This window comes from Brachyistius frenatus, unplaced genomic scaffold (genome assembly GCF_029030835.1).
Source record: "Brachyistius frenatus isolate BFR_SWC_R1_liver_20210118 unplaced genomic scaffold, ASM2903083v1 Contig_266, whole genome shotgun sequence".
Lineage (NCBI taxonomy): Eukaryota > Metazoa > Chordata > Actinopteri > Embiotocidae > Brachyistius > Brachyistius frenatus.
Window position 1 is genome coordinate 328,113 of NW_027210865.1, and position 21,449 is coordinate 349,561.

The 21,449-nt window shown below is 43.3% G+C and overlaps 1 protein-coding gene across 1 annotated transcript in view; it reads right to left on the minus strand.

The window, feature by feature from the left end:
* Positions 1-21,449, minus strand: part of trit1 (tRNA isopentenyltransferase 1) — a 37,432-nt gene that overhangs the window by 14,896 nt on the left and 1,087 nt on the right. Inside the window, exons 2-6 of the mRNA XM_069721510.1 lie at positions 8,016-8,156; positions 6,246-6,344; positions 5,750-5,907; positions 3,984-4,126; positions 3,707-3,818 (exon numbers count right to left, since the gene is read on the minus strand). Coding sequence (XP_069577611.1) covers positions 3,707-3,818; positions 3,984-4,126; positions 5,750-5,907; positions 6,246-6,344; positions 8,016-8,156 — 653 coding nt within the window. The remainder of the gene's footprint in view (positions 1-3,706; positions 3,819-3,983; positions 4,127-5,749; positions 5,908-6,245; positions 6,345-8,015; positions 8,157-21,449) is intronic.

Here is a 21,449-nt window from a genome sequence, read left to right on the forward strand (position 1 = left end):
AGGGAGGGGGGAGGGAAAGATTTGACCTTGATGTCTGGCCACAGCAGCCAGCCGGGAATGGAGACATTAGGGTAAAAGAGAGAAAGACAGACGGAGGGAGAGAGCGAGAGAGAGAGAGGCGTGGGGGGGAGTAAAGTGCAAGGATGATCAGATTGCTGAGAGGGCAATAGTGGCAGAGATGGAGGGAGGGGAGAGCATGAGGGGGAAGAGGAGAAGGCTGGGTGATGAGGTGGGATGATGAAAGAAAGGAGGGTCGAAGGAAGGGAACTGGCAGCTTCCTGGGCATCGTTCCACCAATGCATCAACTCCCCGCAGCCACACCCCATCACGCGCACACACACACACACACACACACACACACACACACACACACACACACACACACACACACACACACACACACACACACACACACACACACACACACACACACACACACACACACACACACACACACACACACACACACGGTCAATATCTGCTGCAAAGACACAAACACACTCGCTGTTAGTGAAGCTGACATACATGTCCACACTTTATCCAGAACACACTAAACTCATTTTGATAGATTCATATATTTTACATGTCATACAATATGCTTTGCACCATATAGTGAGTAGGTAGCTGCTAATCTAAAAATGTGCTGGTGGAGATGATTGAGAACTCGTCGCTGCCAAACAAAGTGCCTGTTGTTAAAAAGTAAAAATAACACTTGCTGAATCGATTGTTGGTCGTTTTTTAGTGGAAATGTCAATCATGACATCTTCCATCTGGTCTTGTCTGTGCTTCAATGTTAGAGTGGAAAAAGAAAAGCATTCAAATTGTAGAAAAAGCTAATAAATGTTTTGTTTTGACAGGTCCAACATTACAGTGAGTATCTTAATGTTTGAAGCACGGCATCTAAAGCACATCCAAATAACCTCAGTAGGACTTAAAGTGCATGGTTCAAACGGGTAGTTCGGTCTCCTGATTAATCACGAGTGTTTTTTTTGGGTGTAACATGAAATAAACCAATCAGTGTCAACTCCCATTTCCTTTTCAAAGCCTGGTGCACTTTATAAGGGAGGATCTGCCAAGTCTTTGGAAAGAACTTTTCTCTGCAGAAGAAACAGATCGGCTCAGATTGATACACCAAATAATATTCTTTCTCCGTCTTCTTTTTATTTTTCATCTTTTGTACAATTGCATGCTGCTGCATGTCCCTGTGTGTGTATAACAAGCAGCGAGCAGTGCACTCGCCTTTTGAAGGTGAACATTACCGTCTTAATAATTCACCCTTAAAATAACAGCAAAATGCTGCAACATTGACCTAAGACCAGGTTTTTGTTGGTTAATCGCTTTCCGCTGCCTCATGATAGCAATGCACCACCAACACACCGGACCGCACCTCATTGTAACACCCAACATGCACACTGGAGCAAATACGGGCACAAGTACACAGTGGTACCTAAACAAGGTGGGTGCTGGGTGTAAGAGAAGAGCCCACTGATGTCTGTGTTTCTTTTCCACCAGTCAGAAAGTAAGAAAGAAAGTAACCAGGATTATTTCTGAGAAAACAAAATGCCAGTGATTTCTTTTTAGTCATTTCCACAAAAATGAATTATTGTGCGTACACAGCTGAGTTCAATTTATTGAATTTATCTCTGTATATTTGTAAAATAACAATTGTTAGCTTTGCAGTCAATACAATCTGCCATTCATCACAAGCCACAGCCCACATATAAATTAGATGGAATTTATTTTCCTCATTTAACAATGTTTTCTTGCCTCTTTTCTTGGCAGCCGTGCCAGAAGGGCTGTTTTAATTTTGACAGATGCTTTCAGACAAATCTTAACTATCTGCAGTGATCCTGGTGAAAACAGTTATTCCTGATGTGGGATTAATGGATCAGATGATTCATGTAGAAATGACACAATCCTTATGAAGCCAATTTTGAACTTTTTAAACCGCAGAGGATTAATATCACCAGCGGTAGAACTGAAAATATGACAGCGGGCTGCCATAAAATAACAACAGGAGTTCAGTTGTTTGATTTTCAAACACATTTAGGAAGAAGATCCCTCTGAATCGTGGTGAGCCAACATTGCTAACAGGACAGGAAACAGTGGCGTCATACCACAGTGTGATGTCACTCCGGTATGATGCGCATCATGTGGTTACTGTTAGGAAATGTCAGATACAAGCCGGTAATTGTGTGAATCTTGATCATCTTTTCTTCAGATAGCATCTCAGACACACGGCAGGGCCTCCTTCAAGTCCTCTCAGCGTGGAGTTAAAACTCCTGAGTCACTGATAAGCGCAGATCACCATACTCCCCTGATGATGCTGATGTCCCACAGAGGGAAGCTTCTCTCTGCAATTATTAATAATTGCTGGACATCCTACAGAAAAATCAGTCCCGTCTGAATTGAACTCGCAGCTGTGTGGGCTGAATCTAAATGTGTCTGCAGGCCGATGAGAGACGACTGTGCACAGAGCGGAGTGACCTGTTAGCCTGGGAGAAGAAATAAATAACTGGATATTACAGATTGCTGAAGTTCACTTCACTCCTATTGGCCTGCTCACATGAAAGAGAGGAGTTAACTCTGAGTCCAGACTGACCGTCTTGATCATTCATTTAGATAAGAGGATGAGAATGTCATGTTGAACTCCTGGGACATTAAAAGCATCAAACTCTGTGTTAAAAGCAATAATAAAATAGATACATCACTTGAGGTTTTAGGCCAGATAACGGAATCCAAATCCAATCGCAATAATTCATGTAAATTAAACCAATCTCCACAGTATTTGTGTGAAATTACAATTTCCCCTAAATTTCTGCAATTTCTCTGTAATAAACCCCATCAATAGAAGCTCTACTGAAGGCACAAAGTCGGCTTTCCACAAAACTTTATCAACAAAAATAACTCCTGATTTACAGTCAGCAAGGCTTTTCAACCTCTGCTCTGATCATCAAAAAACACATGCTGGTTGACAGGAATAAAAAAAATTTAAAAAAAAATGGTAAAACCGCAAGTGACGGCATTAATGGGAAATGTGGTCTTATGAAAATTAGGCTACCAAATGTTGTATTTTCTCAGTTTAATCATACAGTGTGTGTTAGTAAGTGTGACTTTTTACCTTTGAGTGGATGGTTGAGTTCAGTCGATAAAAAAAAAATTAAAAAAAGAAGAGAAATGGTAAATGGTCTGTACTTGTATAGCGCTTTATCACCTTTCGGTCTCAAAGCGCTTTAACATGGTTTTCCCATTCACCCACTAATGAGACAGATCACCATGCAAGGTGCTGCCATCAGGAGCACATTTACACACCGATGGTCCACCATCGGGAGCAACTTAGGGTTCAGTGTCTTGCTCAAGGACACTTAGGCATGTGGACAGGAGGACCTGGGGATCGTACCACCAACCTTCTGACGAGCGTGCAACCCACTCTACCGTCTGAGCCACAGCCTCCAATCAGGCTACACTAAAATATTTCCAGCTATTTGTGAGGTGCAGTGAGCCGATTATCATATGAAGTGAATATACAAAACCCTATCTTCATTTGTAGTAAAAAAGAAAAAAAGAAAAAAATGTCCCCCTCAACTTGCTATATTTGCCAATTTTCACAATTTTGCCTCAAAGAAACAAAACAAATCCTGAAAACTAAATTGTATCAACATTTCTGAAGAAAGTCACTGCAAAATCAAGCATTTTTGATCGTTACCTGTCATCCCGAACTTTCTGCTGATTGTATCTTATATGGAAGTCTCTGAGCTCCTCTATCAGTCCTGCTGACAACATCTCATCTACACGATCATCTAACCGCTTGTCTAGAGCTGGAAGAGAAAGAAGAAGTAAAGAAGACAGAGCAGAAATATATTAAATGTAGCATGAAAATTAAGACAAGGTGTCCCTAGAAGCTTGTTTTACACTGCTTTTAAGTTCCTACATCCATATTGTCGTGTCTGTAAAGAGGGACAGAATAATTGCCATCTCCTCACCCTCCATGTCAGCGTGCAGCCAGAAGATGCAGGGGTCTGGGTACCTTAGCGGCCCCCCAAGACCATCCCCTCCCTCCTGGCCCCTCTGCTCCTCCAGCCAGCGGCTGTGAGGGACGCCCGTCTCCTCATGGATTTGAAGACTCCTGAAGATGACAAGTTGAATAAAACCCATATTTTACACTGGAACCTTCTGTATACACAACCAAGCAAAGGTTTTTGATACAAACTCGTATGATGCCCGTATATTATGAAATTACATTCCACTATATATGTGTGTGTGTGTGTGTGTATGTGTATGTATATATATATATATATATATATATATATATAAAAATATCTCCAGCAGGCCTCAGCGGGTAGAAAGGGTGGGAGATTAGATGAGCTAACCATCCATTCATCCATTAAATCCAATGAAATGAAAACCTCCTACTCCCTCTCTTCAGTCACAAAGTCAGCGTGCAGTTTGAAAGCAGTGAATGTTGAGGAGTGCTGCACTGGAAACAAACCCGGTGGACAAATAAAGACATAAAACAAGGAGAAACATAAACTACGAGCACGAAAGAACCAACGCTGTATGAAATCGCTTTCTTTTTCTCACCAGGACATCGTCTGCATTCAGACTCGGCTAAACAAGTGTTTGAGACGCTGAGATTTAAATCCAAAGCAGACTCTTTGGTCACGCCGGGCTGCACGGCAGGGTTATGAGGAAAATATGATTCCTGTCGTCTGCTGTCAACTTAAAGAGCAGGGTAACCTAACCCGCTCACACAAAGGACAGAGTGCATGCTGCGACTCATCAAGCTGCGCGTGTGCATGCGTGCGTGCGTAAGCTGACACTCGCTGGCTATATACTGGGACTGTCAGCCTGAGACAGAGCATGAGCCCTTCAGGATCTCACACAAAACATGGGAAAACTCGGCTTTGACACAAAAACAACAAACACACTACACGCCATTTTACTTTGAAGGTGAAACACACACTCGTGTTTTGTACCGCCACGTCTTTTTGGGTGCGTTTCAACGGTGGGAGAAACAACGATTTTTATAAAACGCCAAAACAAGTTTGCCAGCCGGGCACAGAACGAGAACAAACCTCTAGATAATTATTTATTTTTTTCCAGTTAGCTAGCTTAACTAGCTTGTAAACCCTTGGACCAGTCGTTGTTTGTTAAGCTATTTAGTGACAATGTATTTTAAAGGCTGCAAAAGTTCCAGCTGAATTGTTCCCTTTTGTTGCTGTAGTGTTTCTTTTGCTCTTATGTGTCTAACTGTAAACTAGGACATGCTATACAAGGGCGGATCAAAAAATTCAGAGACTGCTCCTGTTGCGTGTGAATTGTAAGATGCTCCGCCGCTCGGAAACACAAATGTCGCTCAAAACACCTCTTTAGGCCCATTGCTTCATTGATGTTGGCTTTCCGAAGCATTTCGAGGTTCTCCGTTTGATGACTTCCTAAGTTTGACACAAAATTGAATGTGTGCTCTCTGCTCTTATTGATGCATGAACCAGCGCTCACAAAAACCTCCATAACCCGGGTTCTGATTTTGATTACGAGCGATTACATTTGTAACACTTCCTCACAAAGCTCGTAGCTTCCTCCAGCTCTGCGCACCGTTCACACGCACCAGGAGCAGTCTCAGAACTATTTGATCCAACCTTGTACTGCAAATGCACTTCACAAAAGGTGATAAATCAACACCACACATTTGCGTGCCACAGATACTGAGTGTAACATATACACCTGAAGACATTACCAAGTGTTTCACCTGGCTATCTTGCGCTTGTCGTTGGGGTGCAGCATGGCGGCCATTCTGGGGTCCACCTCTGCCAGCCGTTTATGTAACTCCGCCCCTCCCAGCTTCTCCAGCTCCAGCTTCCTGTTTGGAGCCCCGTCTGCTCCGTCAACAGACTCCTCGTTCTCCTGCTGTGGGACACATTTGATTTAGGATTTGTTTCCGAAGGCTTCATATATTAACGGGTCCTTTTAAAACAGCGGTTTGGGTCAGAAATAACATGCAATGCAAATAGAGAATAAAGACCAGAAAATAAACTCGGGCAGTGTGATTAACAATATTCAGCACAAAGACAGCATTTAAAGGTTAGAGTTAAGTTTCAGTTAGTTGTGATCGCGACATGCACTTAATGTTGTCTTCTTGTATAAAAAAAAGTGCATTAAGATAATAAGAAATTAAATACATTAAATGAGACTAGCAGCATCAGAGCATCATAAAGGACAAAGCAAGGTGCACTTCTGACACTTACTGCTGCATCCAGCAGGACTCTCCACAGCAGAGACTCGATGTAATAGTTGGTTCCTCCGACAACGATCGGCAGTTTGTTTCTGCTGTGCATGTCATCTATGTTGGAGCGCGTTAAGGAAGAAGCTGAGCTTTGCACAATGAATTCAGCGGCCTTTAGCAACACATTAACATTTAGAATGTTCATTTTTAATAAAACATTTAACGTTTTAATTAAATGTAATTTCCCATAAACATTTATTTTTGTCCCACCGCCCTCCATTCAGATTCACTTTTGGCTCTTCATAGGACAGAATTTGGGCACGTGTGCCACAAATCATCTCTTTATCGCCAGGTTTAAAATTACTCTCAGTGATACTAAAAAGTCAGACTTTGGAAACTCTTTGCTTCATTTCAAAATGTAATAGACTAAACAATGAATTGATTCATTGAGAAAAATAACTGGCAGATTAATCAATAATGATTAGTTGCAGCTGTTCTTTTACTGAAGTCATTATCAGTCATTCAGTGTAGCTCAGATCCAAAATGAATAAAAAAAATTAAAAAAAAACCTTCCTGATCGCGCAGACGGAGCCGTGTGCCACACCTTATTTCCTCTCTCTCTCCTTTTCTGTCGCATCTTCTCTCATCTTGCACTTTTCCTTCTCTCCTCCTTCCTTCCTCCTCCCTCCCTCCCTCAAGTCGCCCACCTTCCCTACTCCAGGATAATTAAATAACCACTGAAACAAGATAAAGGCCCATCAGCCATCGTCACTCCTCTCTCTCTCTCACACACACACACACACACACACACACACACACACACACACACACACACACACACACACACACACACACACACACACACAGCTCTGCACTTGCAGAGGAGTCATGGAAGGGAGTGAGGACGGTCGCTGACAAGCAGCAGGGAAAATGAAGGGAGGGAAAACAGAAGGAGCCGGAAAACTGAGAGCTGAAGAGGAGTCGCAGAGGAGAGGAGGGTGTTTGTGAGAACGACATGTTGAGTGAAGGGCTAATGTCTGATGATGCATCATTAGGTCCGACGTCTTTGAACTTCTAAAGCTCGTCAGCCTTCTCCCCAAATATCACACACCCCTCATCCTCTTTTTGTTCCCCTTTTCTGCTTTACAGTTAAAATCCTCCATGCTGCCTCGATCCCCACTAATCTGTATTCATCTCTTCCCGTTTCTCCTTCTTCCCACCAGCAGGCTTGCGCTGCACCAAGCCTATTCTTGGAGCTACCGCATCCCCTCACCGCACTGGTGAGTGAGTGTGTGTGTGTGTGTGTGTGTGTGTGTGTGTGTGTGTGTGTGTGTGTGTGTGTGTGTGTGTGTGTGCGCGCGCCATCCTGATCTATTAATACCCTCTCTAGTTATCGCCTCCTCTCTCCACATCTGTGTGACGGCCAGTGTCTGCGGGAGGGTGTGACTGCCTAGAGTCTCCAAGTGTGTGTGTGTGTGTGTGTGTGTGTGTGTGTGTGTGTGCGTGGACACCACAGACAGAGACTTCTCTATAAATACCGTCTCCAGTGATCTCTCTCTTCTCATTTTCAGTGCAACATCTGCACTGACAAAACGAGGACACAGCAGGAATACACACACACACCACCCCCCCCCCCCCCCCACACACACACACCAATTAGTCAAAGTCAAACTGACTCGCAGTTACCACTTAATAATCTGGGGAGGTTAAAGACGTGATAGCAACGTGTGGAGAGGTGTTACCGGAAATTTACCACTCCCCATGCTTTCACCCTTTTCCAGGAAAAGGATATCAGCGCCAAAGCTTTGTTCCTGAAGTCCACCACCGTGTAGCTGCTCACCAGCGGGTCCACAAAGCTGATCATGTGATGTCTGCACTGGGCGCGCTCCTTGACCGTCACCTTATTAGTGATGATGTCCAGACCCTGGTACACCTGGAGGGGACGCAAAGGAGCAAAGACGGCATAAGTAGAAGTAAATCACAGAACAAAATGGGTGTAATAGGAGAATATACAACATATGTCAGAGATAGAAATAGTACATTAACACTATGACTGGATAGTGTGCCATAAAATGGGAGTTTACTGGAAGTCATATGTCCAAGGAAGAATAAAACTCCGGACAATGCTGTAAAAAATAGCCTCCATAAAATAAATATGTCAGGAGATTGAAATCTCTGCTGCTAAGAAGGTGTGTGTAGGTGTGAGTGTATTTGTCACTGTCAGAAACTGAGCGCAGAGCGATTATGGAGGAAGGAAAGAGGTGCGCTTGTCTGTCCACCGTGTGAAATGGCTCCGACCATTCCTGCAAATTATGACACCCATCTTCTGTCCACTTTACGTCCCCCAGCGAGGGGGACACCCTCATGGAATGTGACAGCCGAGTGTCATGCAGCGGTCCATCACGATTTTCAGTCGACAGTTTCACTGGGATGTCTCAGGATTCGGAGCACTTTCTAACCGGGCTTCTCTGTTCTTGAAGCACTTTACCATTCTTTAAACTTCAAAGTCATGTCTGTGATTATTATGTAAATCCATCGCTGATAAAAAAAAAAAGAAAAAAAAGAAAAGAAAAAAGGTCCTTTTGGAGTTTTAATATGTACTTCCTGATTGGATCTGCACTCTGAGAATGGTGTTTGAGATGTTCAGTTTGTTCTGGCTGACTTCACATTGGGTTTTAAGATAAGGACATCGTTGTACACCCATCACAGCCCCGAGAGCTTCATAACGACTGTTGGCTGTATTAGCTTTGAGCAAGTACATGTGTGTCTCAGAAGATTAGATGTGCTCGTGAATGTGGACTGTGATTGGAAGTCATTGTACTTAAAGATTTGCTTTTTGTCACTTTTGAACTTCATGACCATTTATTCGATTTTGGGATGTATGGCATTTAGAAGGCCAAATGGTTAAAGTTAACGAAAAGTACTTCATGGATCGACCCTGTGATTCAAATCTGTTCGAATTACAGGGGAGCTAAGTGGAGCTCAGCTCCCCTGAAAAGGACATGAGCTTCCCTAAAAAGCTTACTTTGAAAAATTTAGGGGGAGCTCTAAAACACTGTCCATTTTTGGAGTCACAGGTTATAGCTTTAGATTTTCTGTGCAGAATCACGAGGTAAAATTACAGTAAAGAAAATGTCACGTATTAATTCAAAGTGACAACCAACGTCACCCATTGGTTTGTGATTGGCTGTAATGTGGCCTCAAGTTCAGAGTTTGGCCGTTGCCATCTTGCCGGTTCCGAGCGGTTTGGAGTCGGTAGTGACCATATTTGGGCGAGCTGGGGTTGAACTGGTGGATCTGACTTGATCTGATTGGAAACCAACGTTCCGCCCACCGATAGCTGTAACCTGACTGCACCACAGACCTGTCAATTAAACAGACACGCCCCCATAAACACAGCTTTTTTAAGTTTATTTTCTAATTAATGACAGGATTATTTTCAGATGGACAGCCAGAAAACTAATAAGAAGGAATGACTTTAGTTAATAAAAACAAAATAAATCCTGGGAATTTTTTTTTTATTGACTTTATTGAATGATTTTATTAGAGAAGTTGAATGGGAGTCTGTGGAGCCGGAGGCTTTTTGGAGCCAACCTCTATCGGCACCCGGTGATATTGCCGTTAAAGGCGCTTCCACATTGGCCTAATTTTTCAGACCATTTTTATGCGTCCACTTTTATATACAGTCTGTGGTTAATTCACTTATTACATACCAATTTTCTAAAATGTGCCTCCACTAATAATCACAATGCTTTCACAAACGTTGCTTTCACAGTCTTTATTTTTCGTTTTGTAATTTTCATAATTTTTCACAGCAGGAAAAACAATCTGCTCATGTTAAAGTCAAGAGTGACTTCATTCAGTTGTTCCTTCATGCTGTGCAAATAATACTTGTGTGCTCCAGTCTGGCTGACTGCTTTGATTAAAGGCTGCATTTTCCTGTTCTGAAATACTGAAAAATAGTGCTTTGCCCAAGCTTGCTTTATTTTATTCAACTTTAATCCCATCCGAATCAAACCAGAAGTGTAAGTGTACCGGTAAGTTTGGACTCAAAGGGGTTTCATAAAGTTTTCCTGGCAACCTCAGGCTGATTCAGTCTGAGCCACACTTTGAATGGTTGATTACAGACTACACAAAGATTCTGTGCAGGAGAAAGAGCCTCAAACGTGTATTTATATGACATATGGAGGGATTGATATTTTCCACCATGTTTAACATTCGTGCACTTATTGTTATCGGTGGACATAAGCACCAACACCAATAAATATTTGAAATAAACTAGTATGCACATGTATATCAGCACAGCTAATTTATCTTGCTAGATCTACTCAAAAACACATGAAAATGTTTTTACAAGGTGCAATCAAATGCACAGTAATGCACATGCTGCAGTGGGATGCAGTACCATGCGTAAACAAGTATTCCAAGATATGTCGCTTGATCCACACCAGTTTTACGTGTGCAGTATGTGCACATTTGCCATTTCAACATTGGCAAAAGAGTCCATTGATAAACCATTGCTTCAGAGTTAAAGAACACGATTAAAACCATGAAGCATGGCGGTGGTAGTATCATGTTGTGATGGTGCTTTGCTTCAGGAGACAGTGACGCACTTCACAAAATATGTGACATCACAAGAAAGGAGAAGCAAAACATCGGCCAGGAAGTTAAAGGTCGGTTGCAAATGAATCTTCCAAATTGGAAAACTACACTAAGCATGCTTTCAAAGTTGTGCCAAACGGACATATAGACAATAAAGTCAAAGTTTTGGCGTGGCCACCACAAAGCCATAAACATAATCCAATAGAGAAATTGTGGGCAGAACTGAAAAAGTGTGCGAGAGCAAGGACGACTATTCCCGTAACCTAATGTGAGAAGCTTGAGGAAGGACACCTGAAACGTTTGACCAGAGTTACAAGGCAATGCTACCAAATACTTAAAGTATACGTAAATGTCTGACCCACTGGGAATGTGATGAAAGACACAAAAGCTAAAAATCAACCTTTCTCTCTGCTATTATTTGGAAAAAATTCATTCTTAAAATAAAGTAGTGATTCTAATCGCAGAGATTTGTATAACTTTACACAGATAAAATGTCCAGAACAACTGAAAACTGAGTTTAAATGTATTTGGTGTCTGTAAACTTCTGATTCCAAATGTAGTTTCAACTTCAGTCTTTAAACATGAGACAGCTTTTTCTACCACCTGAAAACAGCTCAACCTTGTTTTTCAGTTCAGCGTGTTACATGATGTGCTCACATCCTCTTGAATGTCTCCAAACTTTACTACCAACCATCTCCCTGTAGTCTAAGCCTTGTAGTTCAAGTCAACAACAATAGAGACAGTTTAACCCAACAGACCTAACCTCCTTAATCAATACAGCCGTGCGGGTTATTCGTTGTAACCTTGGTGACCGTGTCTGTGGGTTGCGTGTACTTCACCAAATGTTCTTCAGCTCTGTGGCAGGCCAAAAGTGGGGAGTAGGGCAGGGCAGAACAACCCAGACTGATAAATTATTCACGGCTTCTCTGCACGACACCCCCGTCAGCCAAGGGAGGGATGGAGGGATGAAGGGATGAAGGAGAGGAGAGGAGGGATGGAGGAGAGGAGAGGAAAGGAGGGATGGAGGAGAGGAGAGGAGAGGAGGGATGGAGGAGAGGAGGGATGGAGGAGAGGAGAGGAGGGATGGAGGAGAGCAAATCAAGAAGGGTGAACATTTGAAGGGGTGTTTGGAAGAACAACAGCGTTGGAAAGATAAAAGGAAATGAATAGACATAAGAGGAGACAGAAGAGCGCTGTGTACTTGTTAGAGAGAACAGGATGCTCCCTGACACATTTGCGCACATTATCCACCACAGACACACACAGAGAGAGAGAGAGAGAGAGAGAGAGAGAGAGAGAGAGAGAGAGAGAGAGAAGGATGATGGAGAAAGACACACAGATGCTCAGAGGGGACAACTACTTGGTGTGTGTGTGTGTGTGTGTGTGTGTGTGTGTGTGTGTGTGTGTGTGTGTGTGTGTGTGTGTGTGTGTGTGTGTGTGTGTGTGTGTGTGTGTGTGTGTGTGTGTGTGTGTGTGTGTAATAGAAAGAGATACGGAGAAAACCACTTAAGGCTCTTAATCTTACACCGGGGGCAAAGCAGCACCAAACGCTACTTTCAGACCAAAGCAGTTCATTTTCCCTTCAAACACCCACGTTGTTTAAAAAGCAAATGTACCTCGGCTCATATGAACACCAACGGCCGTGCTGGTCTTAAAATGAGGTGTGGTCAGGTGCACTGTTGGAGCAGAACGTGGTGGACCAACACAACCCAGGTTATTTGAAGGGCGCATAATTAAGAGAGTAATGCACGCAACATACACTCATGTCTGTTTTTGCTTTGCTGCAAACAAGCAAAGATATTTTTACGTTTACACTGCGAAATATATTTATTGTGTACATCAATGTGCTCAATATGCACACGAGCAGATCTGTGTCCTCTGCAGACAAGAGTTTTTGCCAACGACTTGACAAGTCCGCCATTACAATAGCAATCTGCCACAGTGCAAGCACACAGGCTCTTAAAGGGAGATGACACTGACTGGTTTAAAAACACAACTATGGTTGATTAAGAAACTAAGTACTAGGGATGAGGCATGAATTTCAAATAGTCGTTATAAACTATAAATCCCCTCCCCCCCTGAATATTTCATTAAAAATCAAATAGTTCCGTGCGAATTTCAAATCGTAGTTTCGCCTGAAATTCTCACCTCAAATAAGTACCACACCTCTGAACCATGTGTCGTACTTTGCCTCAGATTATCAGAAGTGGATTTGGACACACTTTACATGCATTCGGTAAGGTTATTGTTAAAATAGAGCCCTTGGAGAGTGAATCTTAAGCAGGTCTGTGTAATCTGGGTCTGGTCACTATGTCCATTTAGCACCTGTTGTGCTTTTGGCTTTTCAATCATACCATACACTCTTCATCATATGACGAGCATAAGAAACGAGCCTCCGCTGCACGTTAACGATCAGCTAAAATGTCTTTCACTCGAGAATTAATAACAATTCCTCTCCCCCGTCTAGCCTCCTTCTCCCAGTTCCTGTCACTTCGTCCACTCTTGCCTGCCATCGTGAGAGCCCACTCTCTAATAATCGTTATGCAACCACCCCTTAATGTACGTTCATGTGTTCTCGTGAGACTGTTGCGAAAACAGATTGTGCTGATTTTAATTTGGCCTTAAAGAAGACAAGGAGACCCGAGAGTAAAAGCAGGCAGAGGGGAAAAAAAAAAAAAAAACGAGTGTAAATCAGAAAAAAAAAAATAAAAAGAGCCACTTGAGCGGAAGATGCGGAGAGAAAACTGCTTTGAGGGTTAGCTGTAAATGAGAGGGAAAATGAGAACGAAATGAAGACTTCCAAGTCGAGGCGGTGGAAATGAGCTACAAATTGCAGCGATGCTCGAGCTCAGAGTCATAAAGGATTCAAAGATAAAAAAAAAACAACAGAGCTAATCGTGTTTACGAGTCTTCTGGAGGAAACTGAATGAAGATGTCACAAGAAATTGAGGAGATTGGATGACTGACTGTAAACCGCTTTTTAAGTAAAGATTTGAAATTATGGAAATAATTTTCGAACAGCTGGCTGGGAGGGGAGATACAGGAACGCAGTAATGGAGACAAAAGGCTGACAAAAAGTAAAGGAGGGATCGATTAGCGCTGAGCAAGTTATTTGGTTGCAGCTAATGCAGGTCATATTTCACACCATCTGAAGAGCAGTTAATAATGTGCAGCGTATTCAATGCCGGCATGTACGACATTTCTAGGCAGGCGGACGGATACTTTACAGCCACCTCTGAGCTGCAAGGAGATGAAGACATTCATCACCTCGTGTGTTATTATTTAAACTTGTTCCAGCCTTTTGTGTCATTGTCAAAAAAAAAAAAAAAATACACAAGGAAGTGCAAAGACAGTTTTCTGGGAAGTTGTTGAAGAAACGTTTTCAGAGAATTCGTCCCATTCAGCTTGTCTGATTCCAAAAGTCATAATTCAAATTGATACACTTCAATGGAAGCAGGGCAAATGTGGGTTCAGCTGCCTTCTCCTTCCTGTCTCGCTTTTAAATGGATGAGACCATGTGGCTTGTGTGTGTGTGTGTGTGTGTGTGTGTGTGTGGGGGGGTGGGGGGGGGGGGGGGGGGGGGACAATGAGCTCAGTGTTCGAGCTGTGCAGAGCCTGCAGCCGGCCTGCCTGGCCAACCTTACGCCCTGCACGAGACAGCTGTTCCTCTGCCACATAAATAAGGGGGGAGCATGGCCAACAAGAAAGGCGGCAGCAGAGACGGAGAGGGGTGAGGGCAGAAGAAAGAGACACAGAGAACAAACACTCTTTGAGACATGAAATAAGATTTCAGAGAGAGCAAAAGAGGATGAATGGACATTAAGAAGACCTTTCAGAACAGTGTTCGACCAACTTAATGGTTTGTCAGTGCTGGTGTTTCATTAATGGGCCGACAGAATGAGTTTTAGCTGGAAACATTTTTCTGAGAACACGTCGGACCAAATCGATTTCGGCGCCACGTATTAAACTAAAATAAGTTGATAAGCTATTAAGAGTTTGGGAACAAATGATGGGTAATTTGCCTGTTGCCACCTCCCTCACACGTGTCACAATAATTGCATTTCAACGCGAGAGCTGTGGTACTTTACTTTGAAAGGGAAGGTTCTGAAAATGATTAGCATTTTGCTAACAAAAGCTAACGTAAGGCTCACTCTGTGGAGTTTACCTGCACTTTAAAACACATCGCATAACAAATATTGATAGCAGAACCACAAAAAAACAGACTAACAAAATATTTGACTTATTGTACAAAGCAGACAGGTGAAAAACAGCTAACAGGCTACAGGCAGCTTCCTCAATTTTGAACTCTTAGTTTATAATTTATCTGCAATTTCACCAAAATTCACTGGAGTCGAAACGCACACGGACTCAAATCAGCCCCGCGAGTGAACCCACTAATTGCCTTTAGTCAGGTTGAAAGTGACGGTGTGTCTGTAATTAAGAGGTTGATGCAAAGTGACACATAATCTCATAATCCTTAGAATATAATTAAAAATTCTACAAGCCTAAATAAGATGTTGGTGCGTGGACATCCGCTTTCCGTTTCCCAAAGAGAGGTTTACAAATGTTAGACGCAAGAAAAAAAAACGAACAACTGCATCAGATCAGTCGGCTTGATACCTTTGTTTGGGTGCTGGAAACCGTCGCATCAGCACATCCCTATGATTATACCGTAAAACATTACTACAATTTTAAATTAGCCGTACAATTTGTATTTCCTAGGTTTCAGTTATGGTGATCTATATTACATAATTACATTTCCCCCCCCATCCCCACTTAAAGTGGACATTTACTGCCATGAAATGTTAAATGTTTTGATCAAATGCGTCAGTTGTGATCATTTAACACTGGTTGAAGGCGGTGCAATTCATCCTCAGTCTGACCTCTAGACAGGTCCCTACACACAAAGGTTTTTATCCTCCTCTTTGCATCCTTTCCTCCGTTACACTTAAAGCTGAATACCTATTTGCCTATAGTCCCTCTTTTTTAGCTCTTCCATCGTTCAAGGCACCATCCTTCAACAGTTTATCCCTCCATCTTCCTCTCCTCCGTCTCTCTCTGTGGGGAATGGCCCAGTAATGCCAGACTAATAAATCATTCATGACATAGCCCCACCACCCCCTCTCTCTCTCTTCCTCCGCCTCCTCTTCCATATCCTGCTATCCTCCTCTCCCTCGGTGCTTTACTGTAGCTGTGACCGCATCACCACACCCGCAGACTGCAACACACACACACACACACACACACACACACACACACACACACACACACACACACACACACACACACACACACACACACACACACACACACACACAATAACACAAACATATATATATTTTTTTGTAAGAAAGCTATTTAGCTTTCTGTTCTGGCGCTCTCCTAAAATGGCTTAGATGACTTCGAAAGATGCATCAGGAATTGTGGGAGGCAGCATTGCCTCAGTTACAACACAAACAGATACGTCAAAAAGCCCAGACAGGTCATGGCCACACCAGACAGATAGAGAGACAGTGGGAGGCGAGAGAGAGAGAGAGAGCGCGAGAGATGGACAGATATGCATGATGAGAGAGAGGAAGAGGAGGCTGGAGGAGGAAGAGGAGCACGGGATGAATGCGAGTGAATTGGAGGCACATAACACGTAGCGTAGCAGCACAGTTTTTCAGTGTGGGACGTGTTTAATACGTAGATGAGCAGCTGTGTTAGTGTGTGTATGCGTGTCACAACCTGTGGCCCGCAACGAGCGTAAGCTCCGTAAGAATAAACACCCCTCACAGCGGCCAAATCACAGCGGCACGTCCATCTACATTTACGACTTAAACAGGCCAATCAGCCCTCTGTGTTTTCAAAAGAAAGACTTCCTTCACTGGACTTTTATGGCACTACAAGGGCCGAGATGACACATGACAGCTTCCCCGCTGTTCAGGCCTATTTTTCACACATTCGAGCAGAAAGAGAATAAAGCCTGACAAATCATCCACCTTTTCACCGCTCACGTTGTCCTCCAGAGAATGACGCAGCGCCTTCTTTCAAACACGCATAAAGCAAAGGGTCAGCGGCCACCAAGGCGTCCAATAACACCCCAAACCAACGTAATGGGGGATGACCTGCTAAATTGCCCCCGAGGGCCTTTGATGGCCCTTTAGTATGATCCCCGCCCCTCCAGCCCCTCCAACCCCACCCACACATAAACGCAACACCGAGCTCTCTTTTTCCACCCTGCAGAGAAGCCCTTTATTTTGTGGTAACAAAGTGTTATCCATTGAACATGTGACATAAAAAAAAAGAGCGCGTGCATAATCCTAACAATCATACTGGCGGTATACGGTTGTATAGTTTTGACTACTAATAATCTATCTAGATTAAAGGAAGTCATTTTTTTCCATTCATTTGACTGTTTTTTTTTCCATTTTGTTTAACAGACAGGTAACAACTTCTGGAAGCAGAAATTCCATGAAAGTGAACATAAAGTTAGCTTTTTTTTTTTTTTTTTTTTTTTAAGTTAGTAAACTGTTCCTTAATGGTGCATTCAAATGTCCCTGGGAAACTAAAGTATCCAAGACGTAGATAAAGCACATGTAGAACTTCAAAGACACGCTGCCTCTCTTTTTTTAAACATCTTAAATATGTCAAGCGCCAAAAACAGAATCAGAAATAGCCTAAATATCACACGATTCACAACATTACAGAACCACAATTCATATTTAAAAAGCACTGTAAGAGTGGCATCATTACCAGCACCCTCATTAGCAGTAACTACTCATTAAATCTCTCATTAAAGCACACTAAAACAGACGGGTCTTTTCACATTCCTTAACTTTGTAATTAAGTCAACTTTAGCTCCACTGGTGATGATAGTAGCAACAAAATGCTTTAGAGGGAGAAACAACACAAAGATGACTGAAGACATGGACAGTCTACTGGGTGACGGAGGCACTGATGAATGAAGAGAGACACGGACAACTCCACAGTACATTTCACTGACTTAATGCAGTGCAGCAGGACAGGGCTGCATATGACTGATGATCACAGCATTACGGTGTACTGGTCTAATGCTCTGTCACATGAATCACTCAGTCTGTCCAAGTCAACTGGTTCTTATTACCAGTAATGACCTACAAAGTGTTGTCGGTAAGAAATGCCTTGATAAATCATTCACTCTTCTGAGGTCATGCGTGATTAACAAGTGTCAGCAATAGCCTGATTTCACCTGTTAAATCCTGCATCTTAAGAATTTTAAACAAACAATGCAACAAAAACTTGTGTTGCACTGTGACCTGGTGTTACATAAATACTTTTCTCCACTTCAGCTGTTTACTTTACCTCAAAAGGAGCAATATGTAAAATCTTTAGTTTAAAACGTTCAAAAGTGAACTCAAATTATCCACAAAATGTAGAGAACTAGCAAGCTACAGAGCAAGCCATGTCCCCGTCTCACTTTGTACCACAACATGGAATATGGACTCACTGTCGCATCCAGTCTGCTCTCAGTCTTTTTAAATCAATGCAACAGTAAACACAAGAGGCTGAAAGTCTTGGCAAAACTTTAACTGAAACCAGGCGATGCTTTCCATCACTGGAGACAGCTCTTGGTGAGTAAACGAATGATCGAGAATGGTAAGAAAACAGGTGTGGCGATAAAGATAAGTAATTGTGTGATGTCAGTGGCGTACTGGCCATCGGGAACACCGGGACGAAGCGCAGTGGGTCGCTGCATCGGTGGGCTGGTGGGCCATCAAAAAACCCACGAAGACTTCATCGGACTCTTTACCAGGTCCTCTCTGTGGGCCGGTCCTTCAGTGTGCACGAGAGAATCCGTTAACAGCTGATAAATCCAGGGCTGAATTTTTTTTCCTTGTACATTTCGGTCTAACATTACTGACCATGTCCATATGTTAAGTAAGCTGTTTGTTGTTACACCGTTCAGACAATATAGAATAATTTTGTATGCCTACCACAAAAAAAACCTATAGGCTTAACCAGTCTTCCTCTTTTTAGCCGATCCACCGCTGGGTGAATACAATCTAACTTTACAATCATCAGTCATAAAAATGAAGGCAACTACCGGTGCGAACATGGGGAAACATGCAAAGACAACTACGGCCGTCAGAAATGTCTGCGTGGAAATCCTTCAAAACATAAATAATGATGAGGTGCGGTCCAAACCATGCAGGTAAAGCTAGCATACACGCCTTCCACTGCTAAGCACACTCATAGAGGGAAGCACCGAGCAAACGGCCATCTCTTTATATTCGTGTGTGTGTGTGTGTGTGTGTGGGGGGGGGGGGGTAATCTAATAGTGCAGAGCAAATTACAAATAGTAGATTTGCTTGAAAGCCCCACCCTTACTACAGTGTGGGTCATTGAGGGTACAGAAAAGGGACATTTTAAACTGTAGGATGATCAATTTAACCAGAAACATTTAAACCTCTGAAGACTTCTTTAAGTCTACCAGTGATTGAATTAAAGGCAGGCAAATTAGAGAGAGAGAGAGAGAGAGAGAAAGCTGTCTACTCTATGCAGCGAGAGGAGAAGGAACCCCAGGAAATTCAAAGTAAAAGGGCATCGAGTTCGGTTAAATTTAGTAAAGCAGATGCTGTACTGTACTACTAACCCAGTTCTGGATTCATCTACTGAATACGCTGCACCTGAAATTCTCTGTGTGAAATAACAAGACTTTAAATAACTGGCTAATTTAAGACTGCAGTTAACTAGTGAGAGGATTTTGCAACATACAGGTGAGGTGGCTGTAAAACCTAAAAATCAGTTGCACATTTTCCCATAATTCCTTCTCCGAGTCTGGAGCACCCTTACTGGTCCCCGGACTCCACTTTGGGAACGGAGGGTTTTACACTACTCGGCAGCGCCTCATTCAGTGACAGTACAGCCAGGCACTTGTGATAGCATGTTCATTTAATGAGTGAATAATATCCCCCTGCATGTCCAATGAACTGGGGGCCGGGGGCTTGGGCCAGGGGCAGGAAGGGGGAGGGGGGTTGTTGTTTGATAACACAATAGGAGTGTTAGGGAGTGTGGGAACCAATTCTCCCCGGGACAATAGACACTTCCCAGTGGCCACAGCGTGCCCATTCACTATCAGCTGCTGGGCCGGCGTAGCACGCCGCTGAATATGCACCAGCTCAGCACAATGCTGCTTTCTCCCAAACAAGACCAGACTGTTTCCTATCCCAAAGACAACACAGGGCCGGCTCCAGCCCATACACAGCCTCATTCTCACATAAGCAGTCTCTTTCTCACTCACTCCATGTCTGCTCGTCTCTCTCGCTTTCTCTCGCTGTCACACACACCCGAAAGGCCGGGTAGCAACAAGGCCAGGGATTGTGGAGGCTGCGTGGCTGCCGCTGCTGTATCTAGGCCATCGCTTCCCTCCACCCGGGCGGCCGGTCGTCGAGATATTCTGGGCTGAAAATGTTATTAGCGTAACCCAGTTTGCCCACTACCAGGTGCTGGAAGAGGCGCTCCCCACAGGGACAGACACTCTCAAGGACAATGCACACCAAGAGCCTGGAAGGAGGAAGGAGGGGGGAGGGGGAGGAGGAGGTGGCGGTGAGGCAGGAGAAAGGTGATGAAAGATGTGATAAGTTACTGCAGCCAAAGAAAATCACCGCCGGACGCTCGCTGACGTGTGTGTGTGTGTGGAGCTGCAGACTGTGTTCATGTTTTCTGTGTGTCCACGCTGAGGTCCGCTGCAGCCCCGACACAAACCGGTACCCAACCTTTTCCTTTTGTGTGCGTGCCCTCTGGTTGCTGTGGCAACCTAGCCTGAGAACCAAAAGGCGAGGCGGGGCCGAGAGAGAGAGAGAGAGAGAGAGAGAGAGAGAGAGAGAGAGAGAGAGAGAGAGAGAGAGAGAGAGAGAGAGAGAGAGAGAGAGAGAGGAGAGCGAGGCGTGAGAGTTTTTAAATGTCGCTCACGGAGACCCGTCTCCATCACTACCGACAACATTACACTGACTGACGATGGTTTCCTGGACGCACACTGTAAACATCCCTCTATCAAACAACACATGATTAACCCAATGAGACACACACACACACACACACACACACACACACACACACACACACACACACACACACACAGGTATCATCCTATTTTCTTCTCCTAGACTCGTATGGCACCGAGATCATCAATAAAAAGCAGTAATGGATCAAGAAATATTTCCACAACAACACGTCAATGTTCCCGTTCCATCATGGACTCACTCGTGACTCATCTGCAGTCACTTACTTTGCTTTATTTAGCTCAGAGCAACACAACACAAAAGACCTTCACACAATTTAACATGTCGGCTGCAAATTAAGATATTTAAATATTTCTATCTGCAGATACACGATGTGTCACCTGCCGCCTGCGTCCACTCCTCAAAGTGCAACCGTTTCACATTTGAATAAATGATTTCCAATTAATCAACATCTCACTTTATGACTTGCTGATTTGTGTAGTCATAACTCCTCCCATAACGTATTAAGTACTTTCTAGTTTTATTTTTCATGCTTCATGTGATATAACAGATGCTCCTGATGTACTCTGGATTTAAGGGTTATTAATAGAAACATTACATCCACTCATTGAACTTCCTTTCGCTGCTTCAACACTTCAATA